The sequence below is a fragment of the Solenopsis invicta genome, chromosome 3 (genome assembly GCF_016802725.1).
Source record: "Solenopsis invicta isolate M01_SB chromosome 3, UNIL_Sinv_3.0, whole genome shotgun sequence".
NCBI classification, from domain to species: domain Eukaryota; kingdom Metazoa; phylum Arthropoda; class Insecta; order Hymenoptera; family Formicidae; genus Solenopsis; species Solenopsis invicta.
Window position 1 is genome coordinate 6,606,223 of NC_052666.1, and position 17,974 is coordinate 6,624,196.

General features: G+C 33.4%; 3 protein-coding genes across 3 annotated transcripts; 2 read left to right on the top strand and 1 right to left on the bottom strand.

Annotated features, from left to right (window-relative positions):
* Window positions 1-6,410: 6,410 nt before the first annotated feature.
* LOC120357317 lies at window positions 6,411-7,277 on the top strand. The gene is made up of 2 exons (XM_039447480.1): window positions 6,411-6,865; window positions 6,912-7,277. The coding sequence occupies exons 1-2, from the start codon at window positions 6,411-6,413 to the stop codon at window positions 6,940-6,942; spliced, it is 486 nt and encodes a 161-aa protein (XP_039303414.1). The 3' UTR covers window positions 6,943-7,277.
* Window positions 7,278-10,271: 2,994 nt separating this feature from the next.
* On the top strand, window positions 10,272-11,791 carry LOC120357256. The gene is made up of 2 exons (XM_039447360.1): window positions 10,272-11,251; window positions 11,611-11,791. The coding sequence occupies exon 1, from the start codon at window positions 10,574-10,576 to the stop codon at window positions 11,237-11,239; it is 666 nt and encodes a 221-aa protein (XP_039303294.1). The 5' UTR covers window positions 10,272-10,573; the 3' UTR covers window positions 11,240-11,251; window positions 11,611-11,791.
* A 229-nt stretch (window positions 11,792-12,020) lies between these two features.
* LOC120357228 (protein ALP1-like) lies at window positions 12,021-12,689 on the bottom strand. The gene is made up of 2 exons (XM_039447250.1): window positions 12,368-12,689; window positions 12,021-12,280 (listed from the first exon to the last, which is right to left on the bottom strand). Exons 1-2 carry the CDS (start codon window positions 12,626-12,628, stop codon window positions 12,029-12,031), a joined length of 513 nt encoding a protein of 170 aa, XP_039303184.1. The 5' UTR covers window positions 12,629-12,689; the 3' UTR covers window positions 12,021-12,028.
* Between the last annotated feature and the right edge of the window lie 5,285 nt (window positions 12,690-17,974).

A 17,974-nucleotide genomic window follows, 5' to 3' on the forward strand; every position in this document is an offset into this window, starting at 1 on the left:
TAATTTCTTTAAATCCTATAGATTGTTCTGCAGAAAAAGTATATTCTGCGTTTGAATATTGTATTAAAAGTAAAGAAATTCCAATATCAAATATTATAGGAATGGATAGCGATAACGCTTCAGTTATGATAGGAAATCGCGATTCTTTTATGACAAGATTAAAAAAAAGAGGTACCGGCCCTCATTGTATTAAAATGGATATGCCATTCCTCAGCTCTTATCGCGAGTAAAACTGCTTCAAAATTGCCGGATTTTTGTGATCATGTTTTACATGCAGTTGCTACTTATTTTTCTGGTAGTGCCAAACGATCAGCTGTTCTATCTGATTTTCAAGCATTTTTTGGAATAGAAAAGCGTAAAATTTTAAAATTATCAGGTACAAGATGGCTCGTCTTACACAAATGTGTTGAGAGACTTCTCGATAATTGAGAAATTTTAAAATATTATTTTAATCTTGAAAGTTTAGAAACTAAAAATAATTCTGCCATTTCCATTTTTAATATTTTAAATGAGTTAGTTATCAAAGCCTATATGTTACTTTTAAAATATAGTTTAATTTTTTTCAACACATTTAATGCATTATTTCAATCCAAAAAAATTTTAATTCATAAAATCTCTGAACATAGTAAACAGTTAATAAAGCAGATAAGTCAAAATTCTTTATTACCTAACGCTTTAAGAGATATTTCAAATAATTTATTAAATTCTAAAAATTTTGTACCGGTAGAATCCGTTTATGTTGGTCCAGAATGTGAAACTTATCTTAAAAATGAATGTTCAGAATTTATATTAAAAGTAAAGTCAAAATGTTTAGATTTTTACATAACCGCTTTAGAAGAAATGTTGCGACGATTACCGTATAATTACAATATCCTACGCAAACTTAAGTTTTTGATCCTGAAGTAGCTTTGCGCGATAAAAGTACTCGTCAACTAATCGTTGCAGATTTAACAAATCTAGCAAAACATTTCGGCATATCTGACATTACGACCTTAATATTTTTGGCTAATTTAGAAATTGACAAAATGTGGAAAACTACTTATGAGAAAAAAAATTTTAACGATGAACCTTTATTTCCAAATTTAAAACAATTAGTATATGCCGCTTTGTCACTTCCACTTTCTAATGCCGAAGCAGAGAGAATATTTTCTATTGTCACTGATATGAAAAATAAAAAGAGAAATCGCGTTAATGCTGTAACGTTCAATTTGCAAAATAAGATCCTATTTTCAACCTCATAATTTAGATTGCCACAGTTTCAAAGTTGATTCTAGACACTTGAAACTGCATAATGCTAAAAATATTTATGAATAAATATTAAAATCAATATGTTAAAATTTTTTCTTTTATCTTTATTATATTTTTTAAAGTTACAATAAATTATATTATATATGTTATATACATAGAACTAAAAATTATTTTTTAATACCTCAGTTGTATCGTGTTTTGCCATTGCTTTCCACGTTTTGGAGCATCGGTACTTTCTCTTTTTATTTCTTACAAAATAATTTGCACAAAATTTTAAGAATTGCTGTTACACCAAATTAACGTTTATTAATACTTTTATAATCATATGACAAATTTATGTTTCTTTTTATGTTGTCTACCAAGTAACGTTTTTTTTAAATAATACTTTTTTTATTTTGCTTTGTGTGACAACATGTATGCAATATTTATCTAAATTAAGTTATTTTGTTTATTAACTTCATGCATAATTTTTTGTTAAATCACTGTCTGTGATATGGTATAAAGAAATTATATGTATAAGTGCCTTTTTTTTAAATCACTGTCTGTGATATAGTATATTGTTTTTTTTTAATCACTATCTGTGATAGAGCATTAAAAAAGTACATGCATAAGTGCCTTATTTTTTTGGTATACAATCATAAGAGCTTTATTTTTATTTCGTTATTTTTGTTTTAATTTTATGTAAAACTTTTAAAGGCACAATGTGACGCGCGACACACACTCACACACGGAATTTTGTCGTGTGGTATGAGGAGGTATTTTGGGTAGGCAATGAATGGTAGAATCTTTTGCGATGTACCCTCATTGAATCCCACACACCCTGAAGTACGGGCTTCTTGTCCCTTTTGGAGTGAGGATCGGAAGATTATCGCTTCTAAAGAGACCTTGCAAAGATTTTTTCCTCCTCCGTAAAAAAAAAATTGTTGCGATATATTTGTATTATATATTTGTATTTATACATGTTATTTTTTTAAGCAGCATTTTATTTTCATTAAAAAAATTTAATAAAAACTCTACAATTTACTTAATATTTCTTCCTTCTAACAATATAAGGGACCTTATAGTACCGCTAAAACTACGTCGATGAGGATATGTAGCATTGCTCGAATGCGCGTACGCGAGAAAGATCTTTCCATCTCCCATCACTGTGACTAACCTCTCAGGGCTGCGTTCGAAAATTCTACCCCGAGTAAAAATTTTACCACATGGCGTTCGGAAATTAACTCGGGTTATACCAAACTGACATACCCATTGCGTTCGGAAATACCGGGTAGAGTTACTAAAGCGTACCCGAGAGTAGCTTTTTCAACTCATGAATTTTCAGAGGTTGAAAAATAACCTATCCCCACCATTACATTCGTGGCGCGAAAAGCTAGTATTACTAGCTTAAGTAATCATCTGGCAGAGTCCGTTTTCCGTTTGCGGCCGATTACGTGTTTGTCAAGCAAGCATCATGGATAAAAGTTATAAAATTAATTGTGTGCAACCTATCAAAGGACGTCACGTCCCCCATCGAATGGAAAACGGCAACCTAATTATTGAAGACGACCTTGTTGTAGTAATAGATCAACTCGGTAAATACTAACTTCTATTTTCAATGTTAGGTTAAGTTATACGTTTTTTTTTACATAAGTCGAAATAGCTCATCAAAATTAAAAAATGTTATTCAATATTTAGAGAAAAAAACAAAATCTTGAAAAACACAAGAATACATTTTGTTTTAAGAACATTTTATGAAGAGATAAACAACTAATTACAATATTTTGTTTCGTTACAGATAAATCTTTTGCGGCATGTAAAACCACATTCGATAATCTTATATTACTGGGCATAATTCCTATGTCAGTTAATTTAGAAAATTCTTCGACATTGCTTACCGCATTTAATTCAGAGTCACAGGCCATGAGTTCGCAGGTCACAGATTCAGAGGTCACGGATTCACAGATCATGGATTCACACGTTTTGGATTCAAGCAAAGAGTCACAGGCCATGGATTCGCAGGTCACGGATTCAGAGGTCACAGATTCACAGGTCATGGATTCAAGCAAAATTTCAAAAATTGGTACAAAGTGGTCTACAGATGCTACACTGTTTCTAATCAATCAATGGCAAAAGAATTCATCTCAATTTGCCAGTACAACAATTAAAAACGCGGAAGTGTGGAAGAACATAGCCAAAGAGTTGGAAGATGCTGGTTTTATGAAATATACGTGGAAGCAAGTCGAAGATAAGTGGAAAAATTTAAGAAAAGGATACATGAAAGTAAAAGATAATAAAGGAGACAAAAGCAGTGGTGCACCGAGAGTCACATGTAAGTTTTTTGAAGAACTCGATGAAATTTTTAGAAAAAGTCCAAGCGTTAAGCCTATAAGTATTGCATCTAGTTCTCGCAAATGTAACAGGTTGTCAGTTGCAGACAGTGATTCCGATTCGGATAAAGAAAACTTATCAAAATGGCCTAAGAAAAAGGTATCAAAGATTCAGAAAGATACTGTTGAACTATTATCAATCCTAAGAGATGATGCCAACACAAGAGAAACAGCTCGAGAGAACCGGCATCAGGAAACATTAACTGTTCTCAACAGAGCTATTGATTCTTATGAAGCTCAAATGCAAAAACTTCTTGATAAAATGTAATGTTACATTTTATCAAGAAGTTTTTGCATTTGAGCTTAAGCTTATTTTTATATTTCACGTTTTCATCAGCTTATTCTTACCTGATTTGATAAGTTTTAACAGTTTTAACAGTAAAAAACAACTTTTGTTTAGTATAAGTGTAAGTTAGATTTGCAGTTCTTGCAGTTGCAATATCATTTGTGATACTTTGCGCAGTATTATATAATAATTACATGTGATATTAGAAATTTTTGCTCTTTGTCTCTTATAAGCTGTTGATTTTTGTCGTGATTATTTTCTTCTTTACGACTGCTTGTATCGATTGAAAATTTGAGAATTTACATATGCTTCTGTGGAAAGCTAAAATAGTCTTGGGAAAAAAATTGTTTGATATAATTATATATAATTATATACAAAAATTTTTCCCCGAGTCTTTTGTATCTGTCAACTACAATATGGACTACTAAATCGTTCCAAACTTTAAATATATACAACAAAATCCATTATTGTAAAAAGGTTTTATTTCTTACAGATCTTTTATATAATTTAGTGTAATTTGTTTGAAAATTTAGCAAAGATAGTTTAAATGTCATTGGCAAACAGTTGCTTACATTACTTATTGAAACTTACTATGATCGATTAATTATTGAGACGTTTAACTCAAGTAGTACATATGTAGCACTTGCCCTTAATTAGTAGCAAAAATTCTGATGATTTGGTAAAAGTTACTATACATCTTTATCAACTCAAATGATATGTAATTTTATTAGTAAATTCTCAAATAACGACGCAATTATAATCAAAAGATTCCAGATTTGAAATATTTACTTCAGCCGCGTCAAAACTCAAATTTATAACATTTTTTAACGTAAATAGGAAAGTTATATGTAAAAAAGTTTTCCCAGAATTTTATTAAATAATGCCAAAATTTAGTAGGCAGTCTCAATTTACAAGGTGCATTAAAGTGCAATTTTTTTCTTAAGTACAAGACCGCCGTTTTATAAACGATAAAAGATGTAACGTCTCTTGATTCTATTATGTGATAAGTTTGTTCCGTTTTGTATTGCGTATTTCAAATGCGTCAAAATAACTGTGTTTACTTATATATTTACATAAAAATAAGAAAGGTATGTATTTCTATAATATTGAGATATAATATTAATTTGTTCTATGCGTTTATTTGCTCAATCGTTACAAAAAAATGTACACGCTGAAAAACATTTCAAAGTGATTCTTAGATTAAATTACAAATAAAGATTTTTGTTTATAAATACATTATGACATGTACAGGGTGTTGCGTTCACATACATGTCGGTCTAATTGGTTGCCTATTCATACAGGCGCGCATGGTGGTACACAACTGCGTACGCTTTGTCACGTCGGCAATATCTTACCGACATGTCGAAGCGTACGCAGTTGTGTACCACCATGCGCGCCTGTACGAATAGGCAACCAGTTAGACCGACATGTATGTGAACGCAACACCCTGTACAGTATCTTCTACTCACGCATGCGCGCGCGTACACACACACACACATACACACGCACGCACGCACACTATATATACGGGTCATTCCATGTGAAATCGAACACCGCAGGTCCAGAACAATTCTTCACCTAACAACTTCTATCTGGGCGCAAAAAATAGGTATTGATATAGACTTTTAAATGCCGTGTGGCCCGTTCCCGGATTCAAAATGGTTGATCCAATATGGCGGCTGAAAGCAGTAAAATTGCGAAAAAATGTAAATAATTGATTGTTAAACCTTTGTGAAAATGTTGTTCATGTCTCTAGGGGCTTTTTTGGCACGATAGAGATATGATATGCCTTGATCAAAAAACAAGATGGCGGATGCAATATGGCGGACAGAAGCAGTGAAATTGCGAAAATGCAACGACCAACTTGGCGTAGTAGATTTGAAAAATGCTTGACATATTCCCACAGCCTCTTACGGGCACGATAGGGATATTACATGCCTTAAATAATTATAAAAATCAAGATGACGGATTCAACATAGCGGTCAGAAAAAGTCAAAGGTACATCAAAATTAGTTTTATATAAAAGTTCGTTACTCAAAAGGATAGAAAATCTATTTTTGAGACCTTACTAATTTTTAGTAATTTGTTTAAATAAGCATTGTTCTAATAATATTAATCATTGTCGTATTATTATTTTAATTATATAAGTTTTATCATAATTAATTAATTCTTATTGTAATAATATAATCATGCTCTCACACATTGTGTTGTGTAGTTACGTTCGCGTCCGCTAGGAGGCGAGCATAGGTAGCGGCGCACTCGCAAGAGAAATTGCGACCCTGCGTTCTTAAGTATGACTGGCTGTGGAGCTCGCAGCTACGGATATATTTGACAAATTTTCCATGTCAGTACTTTCTACATTTGCAAACAGTTCTTCTTAGGACTACTTTTTCAATCACTTTTTTTGAGAAATACTTTTTAAATCAGTTCTTTCTTGTGACTACCCTTCAGAACAGTTTTTTCAAGATTACTCTTTGAATTAGTCCTTTTAAGGACTATCTGTAACGATGAGCACTATTTCTCAAAAATTGAGGCATGGTGATAGGTGTGTTAATCCTTTTAACGACGCTGATAATCATATCGGAAAAAACTTACGTTCCATTACTTCGTCATTGCTCAAAAAATTCCCTTCATTAGATCCGAAATCAAAAATTTGCCATTCATGTAGAAAGAGAGCATATGCATTGAATACATCCGATCTTGATGTCAGTAATGAAAACCTCAACACCACTAATCTTAGTACTGAACAATCCGAAGGGAAACGTTATCAAAAAACGATTTCAAGAGAAGAAGAGTTGGAAGAGATATTGAATGCTTTGAAAGATAAGTTCTCCAGCTTACCATACAATGACCCTGATCGAATGCGCATATTAACTATCGCTCCTCTAAGTTGGTCCATTCGAAAGATTGCGTCAAAGTTCGGTACCACAATACACATGGCTAAAAAAGCGAAAGATCTCAGATCTTCAAAAGGGATTCTACCAAAAATAACATCTAAAGTTGGTCAGAGCTTACCCGACGAGACAGTTGAGAAAGTGAAACAATTTTACGTCAATGACTCAAATAGTAGAATCATGTCCGGAAAAAAAGAAGTAGTTTCTTTAAAAAGTGATGGGAAAAAAACTATAGAACAAAAACGTCTTGTACTTTATAATCTGAAAGAGCTTCATGCTAAGTACAAGGAAGAAAATATTGATCATCCTGTTGGTTTTTCCAAATTTTGCCAATTGCGTCCAAAATATTGTGTTCTTGCTGGTGCATGCGGTACTCATTCCGTGTGCGTTTGTGTTACGCATCAGAACTGTAAGCTGATGCTTGATGCGATCAATGTAGCTTATTTAACGAAGAACTTGGAAGAACCAATTAAAGATTACAAAGACCGTCTCAAGGCTATTATGTGCCAGAAACCGAAACCGGAATGCCATTTGAATAATTGTGTATCCTGTCCTTGAACAGATAAACTTTATAACCTCTTTACTCGCCTTCTCGATGAAGCTGAGGTTACTGAAGTTCTTTTTAGCGTTTGGGAGTCAACAGATAGAGCCACTCTACGGACTGATAATTTTCCTGTGGAAGATTTCATGCAAGAATTGTGTGAAAAACTGATCAACTTAAAGACTCATCACTTTATCGCAAAAGAACAGTCATCTTATTTTGAAAACCTACGGACTAATCTAAAAAATGGGGAAGTACTCGTTCAGTGCGACTTTTCCGAAAATTATGCATTTATCGTGCAAAATGCAGCGCAGGCATTCCACTACAATAACGACCAGTGCACTGTGCATCCAATTGTTTATTATTACCGGAAGGAAAGTGAAGTCAAACATCGCAGCATTCTCATCTTATCAGACTGTCTTTCCCACGACACGGCAGCTGTTTACGTTAGCCAGAAGATTATAATGCAGCAAATAAGAAAAGATTGTAATGTACAAAAATTAATATATTCCACAGATGGAGCGAAACAGCATTATAAGAATCGTTTTAATATGGCGAATTTAATACATCATGAAGATGACTTCGGTGTGAGGGCGGAATGGCATTTCCATGCTACAGCACACGGAAAAGGAGCATGCGATGGCGTGGGTGCTGCCCTGAAAAGAGGAGCAACACGAGCAAGTCTTCAAGCTTCTGCCACACATGCTATACTAACCCCAAAGGCTCTCTTCACATGGGCCAAGAAAAATTTGACAAATATAAAAGTATATTTCTATACGAAAGATGAATATGAACAAGTAAAGCAGTCTCTTGAGAAAAGATTCAGCATAGCTAAATCGATTCCGAATATACAGAAAAGTCATTCTTTCATACCAACGTCTGACAAGCAGATTGTCATCAAAAGATTTTCTAATTCTGCTACAGAAGTTATATTTCCCAAACATGATACAAAAAAACGAAAGACAATGTAAACATGATTTTCTTGAATTTGAAATTTGAAGTTAAAGAATATTATCGAAAAAAAACAGAAACGGTTAGGAAGAGATAAAAAACCGAACGAGATTGAGTGAGAATGCTCATACTCTCACGCACACACACGCGCACACACACACACACACACACACACACACACACACACACACACACACACATGCACACACACACACACACACACACACGTACATGCACACACACACACACACACACACACACACACACACACACACACACACACACACACACACACACACACACGCACACATACACGCACACACATGCACACACACACACACACACACACACGTACACGCACACACACACACACACACACACACACGTACATGCACACACAAACAAAGGGATCAGATATCCGCCACGTCCTCGTCGTTGATCCTGGATAAAGCTAAGAGCGGGAATCTGATGAATAAGCGTAAATGATCAATGGAGACACTGAAAATACTTTCTCCTCTTTTGATTCTCGGATCCTTATCATTTGTCACTATTCTCTAACTTTTTCATTTAGTCCTGACGGATCATATTTGTTGTGCTATTTCGAAATCCGAAATTTCGATATCAAAATCGTAATTAGCGACCCCGACAACCACCACGAATCAAGTTTGAAGGTGATCAGTATAGTGGCGTAAAATATCGCCATTTTCAATTCATTATGTTGACCATTACAACGTGGACGACAGCCGATATGGTTTTATCTCGGAAAAAATTGATCAATTGATGTAATGAACACTGTTTTCCTATAATTTTCGTTACGTTTTTCAGTTTTGATGTACCTTTGACTTTTTCTGACCGCCATGTTGGATCCGTCATCTTGATTTTTATAATTATTTAAGGCATGTAATATCCCTATCGTGCCCGTAAGAGGCTGTGGGAATATGTCAAGCATTTTTCAAATCTACTACGCCAAGTTGGTCGTTGCATTTTCGCAATTTCACTGCTTCTGTCCGCCATATTGCATCCGCCATCTTGTTTTTTGAACATCAAGGCATATCATATCTCTATCGTGCCAAAAAAGCCCCTAGAGACATGAACAACATTTTCACAAAGGTTTAACAGTCAATTATTTACATTTTTTCGCAATTTTACTGCTTTCAGCCGCCATATTGGATCAACCATTTTGAATCCGGGAACGGGCCACACGGCATTTAAAAGTCTATATCAATACCTATTTTTTGCACCCAGATAGAAGTTGTTAGGTGAAGAATTGTTCTGGACCTGCGGTGTTCGATTTCACATGGAATGACCCATACATATAATGTATAAATAGATTACGAATAATTGCAAATATTATTAAAATGTTCCTATCATTTCAGTTGTTTTATGAATATTAAAAATGTTAATTGTTTTACAAAGTGTGTAATTAAACTTGTTACATTAATAAAAAATAAAATAAAAGCATACATTTTTTATTCATTTCTAACACAATTACTTCAGCTACATTGATTTCAGGAAAGTTAGTTAACAATTATAATCTGTGAAAATTAAAATTAAAGAAATAAAGTACAACAGAAAAATTATTAGTATATATATATATACAAATTTTTTATTATATTAAATCATTCTTATCACAATATATATGTCGTAAGCAAATAGCTACTTTTGGCAAAAACTTTATTGTCTTCCCGAAACAACAAGACATAAATAATTCCGTTTAATTTCACCATCGGCAAACTCTTGCCGTTCATCATTATCTTCAATTTCTCTATCGTGATTACCTTGCTCTTCCGGTTCTCTTCCTTCTCCTATAAAATCTTCGACATCATCATTGCTTTGTAGGCAAATATTATGTAGGACGCAGGCAGCAAGAATGAAAAATGGTATTAAATCCAGACGAGACATGTCTAAGAACTTTAAGGGGGAAACCTCATTTATCGGGTCAAAAAAATCGATTTTAGAAAGTTATTACATGAAATAGTCTTAATCGATTGTTAAACTATTCAAGAATATTCCCTGAAAATTTCAAGTCGGTATCTGCAGTATTTACGAAGTTACGAAGTTAAAGCGGACGGGTCGGGTGACGAGTTCAGACAGGCCTAGGCGACCTCTCGGGCGGTCGCGTTTATACCTGCGTTCTCAAAAACCTTCAAAGCCATCTTAGATTTGAATCCGTACGGCAATGACTGTCCTGTAAAAAAAAGTGAATGCGTTGGGCATGTCGAGAAACGAATGGGCACAAGACTTCGAAATGTAAAAAAAGGATAAGGAGCTCGGAGGACGTGGAATGTTGACCGATGTACTGATAAACAAAATAACTCGATACTACGGATTAGCCATACGTCGAAATACTGATTCGGTCCAGGGCATGAAAAAAGCCATTCAAGCAACACTCGATCATCTAACATCCATCGACGAGACACCGAAACACGGAAATTGTCCGGCTGGAGCTGATAGCTGGTGTAAGTGGCGCAAGGCTGAGGCAGGTTGTGCAGCGTCATTTAAACATCCCCCTCCTCTTCACCCAAATGTTGAGAAACATTTGCAACCAATCTTCGACGATCTTTCGAATGACAATCTTTTGGAAAGGTGTTTAGGCGGTTACACACAAAATGCAAATGAATGTTTTAATTCGACCGTTTGGCGTTTATCGCCTAAACACATTCACAGTGGAGCAAAAATCGTCTGCATTGCTGCGTATATTGCTGCATCAATATTTAACGAAGGCTACAATGCAGTATTGATGATTATGAACAAATTGGACATAGAAATTGGGATACAGGCACACAATTTTGCCATAGCGAAGGACGAGAAACGAATAACCACACAGAACCGCCGAAGCTATAACAGCTCAAAAAAGGCAAGAACGGCTCGTAGGATGGAGATGATGGCACAAAACGAGTTCTACGAGGAAGCGGAGGGGCTACTTTATGCACCTGGAATCGCTGATTAGCCTGAGACTGCCGTAAGTTGTGAATATGTAATATTTTTATGCATCTAAAACTTTAAACGCGTTTTTCTCGAAACACGTTTTTTCGATTTTGTGTACACGATTAAGAGAAATCTACTGAACCGATTTGGTTTCACGACCTCTCATTTTAAAGATAATTAAATTCTCTTCGATGTGACATTAATTGTTTTTTTAAAAAAAAATTTTTTCATATTTTTTTTGTATTTTAAAGTCGATTTTTTTAACGAAAAACGCATTTTCAATTTTCAACTGTGTAAAAACATGCAATTTTGACTTTTTCTTTAAAAAATCGAAATGTCACATAGAAGCTAGTATCATAAACATTACAAAAAATTTTGGTTTTTTTGTTTCAGATCAAAATTAAGGACGCTACAGTGTACACAGCGGAGACACACCATAAGCGAAGCAATATTATTATGGCGTCCGTTTATATAGTAAACATCTTTTTTTTTTATGAAAAAATTCCTGTGTACTCTTTGATTGTGTACTAAATTGTCATAAAAATTTCAAAACGTTTCAGTTTATTACACCCAAGAAAAAAATTCGTGAAAATCATGTATTTTTCGACCGTGTAAATGAGGTTTCCCCCTTAATCGCCTGAATCGCCCTTTTAGAAGAGCAAAAGCTCTTTCTATCGTTTGCCGCTTCTGTGATAAAATTTTATTAAACCTTTTCTGCTCCTAAAACAATCATGTTATTTAGAAAGTTATTATTAATGACAAAATATATTTAATATTGCCATATTTAAAATTTACCTCTGTGAGACGCCCGTTATCTCTGAAAGGAGGAATACACCACGTTAGAATATGCTTTATCACCGATAATATATTCGCCATTTGGAAAAAAGGCTGGTGGGTTTCTATTAATACGTTTACAAATATCCGAGTTCCGAAAAATTCTGTAGTCGCCTACGGATCCAGGATAACCCGTAAAATAATCTATTAACCGCAAATCTGCGTCACAGATTGCTTGAAGAACTATAGCATATTGCATTTTTCTGCATTTATAATGAAGGGCAACTTCCTGCAAAGAAAAAGAAAGACAAATATGGTACATCTCGTTATCAAATAAAACAAAATTTGAATAGTAATTACATATTTAAAAAAACACCTGAATGTTTGGTTGCTTTATAAAAATGTAAGACCCATCAATTGCTCCTATTACACCGGGCATAGGAGTATCTCCAAGATGGTTAAATTTCTCCTTTGAAGCTGCCAATTGTTCACCTATAGGCCATGTAATGACTTCATTTGCAATACTGTTTAATGATTGAACAACACGACGCACACTGTCATTAAGCGAAGACTTGCTCATATCAAATTTTTCACCAACAGATCTGCAACAAGAATTTATGTTTATTATAATATTCATGTTTATTTATTGTTATATGATCCAAAAAATGCCACATACCTGAAAGAATCTGGTGTGCTAAGTAGCCAGATTGTGGCCAAGAGCTGGGTACGTATGGGTATAGCTGGACATCCTAAAGCTTCAGGATTAAATAACAATGGTCCTAAACGATTTTCCAAATTTTCAAAAATTTCTGGTTTCATTCTAAAGTGACGACGAAATTGTTGATTATTATATCGAGGAATTACATTTTCTACGAAACCAGTTATACGTGGTGGAATTTGTCGCTTTCCCCGAATTCGATTAATATTTTCTATTAAAACAATGTTCTCCAAATCATTGTCGTCACTTTCATCATTTTCAAAAATCGCAGCATTCAAAAATATTTCTATAAATCTCTGACTGATGATTGTACAAAATAACATTCGACGTCTTGTTGAATTTATCATTGTTTCTTTTTAATCTGTAAAGCAGAAAGAAGGTATATTAATATTCAAAAAGAATACATTAAACAACCTACTTCTTCTTCTTTTTAGTTAGCGATTATAGCACCCGTCAAAAAAACCGGAAACGATACCGCCCTTCGGAAAATTAATTGTTTAACGCAAAAATACAAAACTAGCAACCGAAAATAAAAATAATGTATTCGAATAATTGTCGATTGTGATGCAATCGACGATTTCAAAAATATTTTCAGTAGCAGACTAATACATACGTACTCGTTCAACGCCCCAAACGGACTCTATCCGCTTCCACGTCGATTGTCCAGGTTACTGATGCCCATCAGTAGAGAGAGAAGAAGCACCAGAAACGTTACGACCATGCCACACAATGCACAAAGACAACTGCGTTGTCCCGACAAGCCGATTGTGATGCAATCGGAGGTTAAAAAATCAATGACGGGCGAACACGTACAAACTTTAGACGGACTTGACGTCTAAGCACGAAGTCCCATTCCCATTCTCAACACTCGACATCAACACTGCTCAACACGAAGATAACATAATACACGTGCATACACATCCTGGATGATAATAATATTATTGCAGCTGACGAGCTGACGCCATATTGGACTTTCGTTTTACCTCCTGCGTTCGAAAAGTCCATTAACTCAGAGTTGAGTTCAAGTCTACCCACACCGAACCCTACTCTACCCTCACGAGTGAATTTTCGAACGCAGCCCAGAATTTAAAATCCTGGTAACCACAAAAATTGTAATAATCAATTTTAAATCATGTAGCCAACAAAAAGGCTGCATGCCTACAATGAGCATAAGGTTTGAAACAAAACGATACATTGAGAAAATTAAGTATGAGTGCAACAACTGGAATCCATCCATAGTCGTAACGTCGCGACCCTTATAGCCTAGTAGCGGAATCTTAAAAAGGAGAAACTACTCGCGAGCGCGGCCACCTACCGGCGCGCGAGGTACTAAGCGATGCGGGTCGGCGCCGTCGGCGCTCTCGTTCTCCCCCCCCTCTCTCTCTCTCACTCTCTCTCGCGCTTGCCGGGCTGCCATTTGACAGACGCTTGGTGTATGTTGTACATACATACAGTTGGGAGGTTGCGACATTTTCTTTTCCGATGAATTTAAGAACGCGATATTCATCAGGATGCGAATCCTGATGCCATACGCTCATCTACGTGATTATGATGCTGTCAAATTTGCATATACAATATGTAACAAATTTAAACAAACGTCATGTGCCGCTCGCAAAATCTATAATAAACTAATATTAAGTTTATGAAATATAATGTTAGTAGAACACATTAAAAAATATACAACATTTTTTTATTTCTTCAATTTAACAATATATACAAATAGCTCAGATAACGCAAAATATTCACAAAAAATTTACAAAATATTTATAATAATTATTTAAAACTTCTATAAATACTTACAAAAATATTTTATAAATATTTTTGTAATTTTAAATTAAAGAGTAATGTTGTCATAAAAAATTGTATTATTAATATCATAAAAATATTTATGAAATATTATATATATTTATTATTTTACTTATCGTAAGCATAATGTAAAATATTTATTTAATATTTAAAATATAACTAATAATAAATATTTATAAATGTTTAACACAAACAACATGTGCTACTTGAGAGGATAAAATGTCAGGATACGATACCTGATTATATGTATATAAATGTTCGATGAACACTTCTAAAATATCTGATTATGTGCATCACAAAAGCTGCTAAGACTTTTTATTTAAAATTTGTATAAATGTGATGAATAAATATATAAATTTTCACAATCCCTTCTAAACTTAATAAATTTATAACGACAGGTAAAGATCATACAGAGCGTCTTTCTTGTAATGACGTGGTCTACAAAATTAATTGTAAGGACTGTGATTCTTCTTACGTGGGACAGACGAAACGTCAATTAAAAACAAGAGTTAGCGAACATAAAGCAGACATTAGGAAGGCCAGTTCTCCTTCAGTTATTTCGTTACATCGCATCGGAAAAAATCACGAATTTGATTGGGAGAACGTAAAAATTTTAGACAAGGAGCCATCTTATGTCAAAAGATCTATATCCGAGATGCTACACATCAAAAATGCACGGACTCAATAAACAAAGCGATACCGAACTTCTCTCGGATGCGTATCTTCCTATCCTCGAGCGTATTCCCCCTTCTTAGGTTCATCACCCCTTCTCCTTCTATTCCTTTCGTTCGGGCCACCGAGGCTATCTCGTTTCGGTCTATATTATTTGTATCTATTCTCACCGAGATGTAACATCCCATCTCAAGGCTGTGACACGAGTTTTGGTACTTAGAGGTAATCTGTATTTGATTTTCGCTCTGACTTATCTCCTCTTTTCCTTTTTTGAATTTTCATTACTTTTAGAATGATTTTTTACAATTTTATATCTAATGACTTGTACAGCTTTCTTATTTATTTATTAGAATCTTTTTACTTATATTCCGCTTATACTTCTTCTTTTTTAACTATTTAATTTCACTGTTGTATGCCACAAGCTTTATAGTCATCATTTTAACATCATTGTCTTATTTATTTATTTATTCATTTGTTAGCAACCAATCGATGTTGTTTCACAAAACTCTTGTCTCGGCACACGCTCTGTGAGGTTGTTCACAATATCATTATGCTAAGACGCTATAATAAGATGTAATCTTTATCTTTTTGGTAACTTTGTTTTTAGTTTTAATTTTTCGATTTTTATTTGTTTATTCCGACGAATTCATTTCTTAATTAGTGCGATTGTTTTTTTATAGACTTGTATTATCACTGAAGAAGACCGTTATTAAAGGTCGAAACGTTTGCCTGCTTGACATTGAAGTCTTTCGTTATTTATTTGCACCAGACATCCTGCGTGGCTCTTGAGCTCACTATTCTTTATTTTATATAAATTTTTATTTTGCAACATTCTTTAAAAAGAATTTTTTAATTATAATTTAAGACTAATATATTTCTTAATATTTTAAACACAATTTAATTAAAATAAACACCTAAAACTACGATGTAATTACATGTAATAAGATTCTTTTAATTATTCTATATAAAATTATTAATTTCTTCTAATAACATATTTTCTGTTAAATAATTAAAAACGATCTAAACCTTGTATATAACAATTTAAAAAAATAAAATTTAATTTACCATATAAATATTATTTTCATGAAAATGCTCAATATCCACAACGAACTGCTTTACTGCAGTAAATGTGTGAATGAATACTACACTCATAAAATTTTATTAAAGTCGGTGACCCTCGCAGCCTCTCCTTGTACGTGCATTTCCATTGTTAAAAATGTAATAGCAAAACGTGAAACCAAAAAACCGTAAAATATAAAAAAAAAAATTGTAGCTTCTGAATTTTAGTAGATGAAAGTACAGATATTGGTAATACAAAGATTATGTGTATTCTTGTACAATTTTGGTCGCAAAAAAAAGAAAATTGTTAAAATTCAATTGTTAGAATTACCTTCATTAGATGCTACAAACTATTCAACAAATTAAAGTTTTGAAAGATTTAAGAAAATTTTAAATAATAAATATATCCCTATAACAAATGTTGGAATAGCAAGCAATAATGCATCAATAATGATAAGATGCAATAATTCGTTTTTTTGCATTTGCAGTTAGAGGTACCGTAATTTTATTAAATTGTATTTGCCATTCTTTCGCGATAATAACCAAAATGACAATGGAATTTCTTGCATGTAAAACGTCGAGATTTGAACTTTGCGTCGCGATATCTCCGCACGTAGGACACGGAGAGAAAATATAAAAACACTTTTCTTATACAATTCGACTCCAAACTATTGATTGAGACTACTCAGAACTTGATCGGTTCAGCCGTTACTGAGATCTGATAATTCCGTTATGCTTGAACACGCTGACTCGCGTAAAAGAAGCTCGGTCTCCGACTCACTCAAGCGTGCACTTGGTGCGAGGCTCAACCGCGCCTCTTGATAAAACATGCGAAAAATTACCGTTTTTATATGAACATTTAATGGGAGGAATTGCAACTTATATATCGAGTAGTGTAAAAAGATAAGCATTTTTAACAAAATTTCAAGAATTTTTTTGGTAAGAAAAACAAAAAATTCTAAAATTATGTAAAGCAGGATGAATTGTTTTACAAAAATATAATACTTTATTAGAATTCTTGATCAATGTAAAGTTTTAAAAAAATTATTTTATTTTAGCCACAATTGAAGATAAAATAAAATATGTGAAATTAATTTTAACACAATTAAATGATAATGTTATTGAATCATATTTGCTCTTTTAAAAATATTCTTTAGAATATTTTAATAAATTTAACGATTTTTTCAATCACGAGATGTTTTAATTTATAGATAACATAAAAAATGTCAACTGATTTGACAAATTTATTTTGTAATTCCTGAGCCTTTGAAAAACGTAAATTGAAAAAATATATAAACACAAATATAATCACAGAAAAAAAAATCAGTGTCAAACCAATAATTCATCGTGCCATATATAAGAGTGTAAATTTCTCTTGAAAGAATTTGTAATATTAAACAGACATAATTTCAAAAAGTACGAATGTAATAAAAAATCCTAAATGCTAAGTAATGAAGAGTCATTTTAAGAATGTAAAAAAAGCAAAAATGAGATATGCGACATTAACTGCCTCTCTAAATATTCCCTTTCCTAATGCAAAACACACATTTTAGAATTTTTTTTTAAATTTATCAGATGATCCAAATGTGTTGAAAGAAATGACAATGGGTCGTACAAAGTGTAGAAATATTATTACAAATGCAATATACCCAATGATAAGAGAACGTGTCATGAACAACATTCAGAATGATAGATTTTTCCATGTATATAGATTAAATGTCTGACATT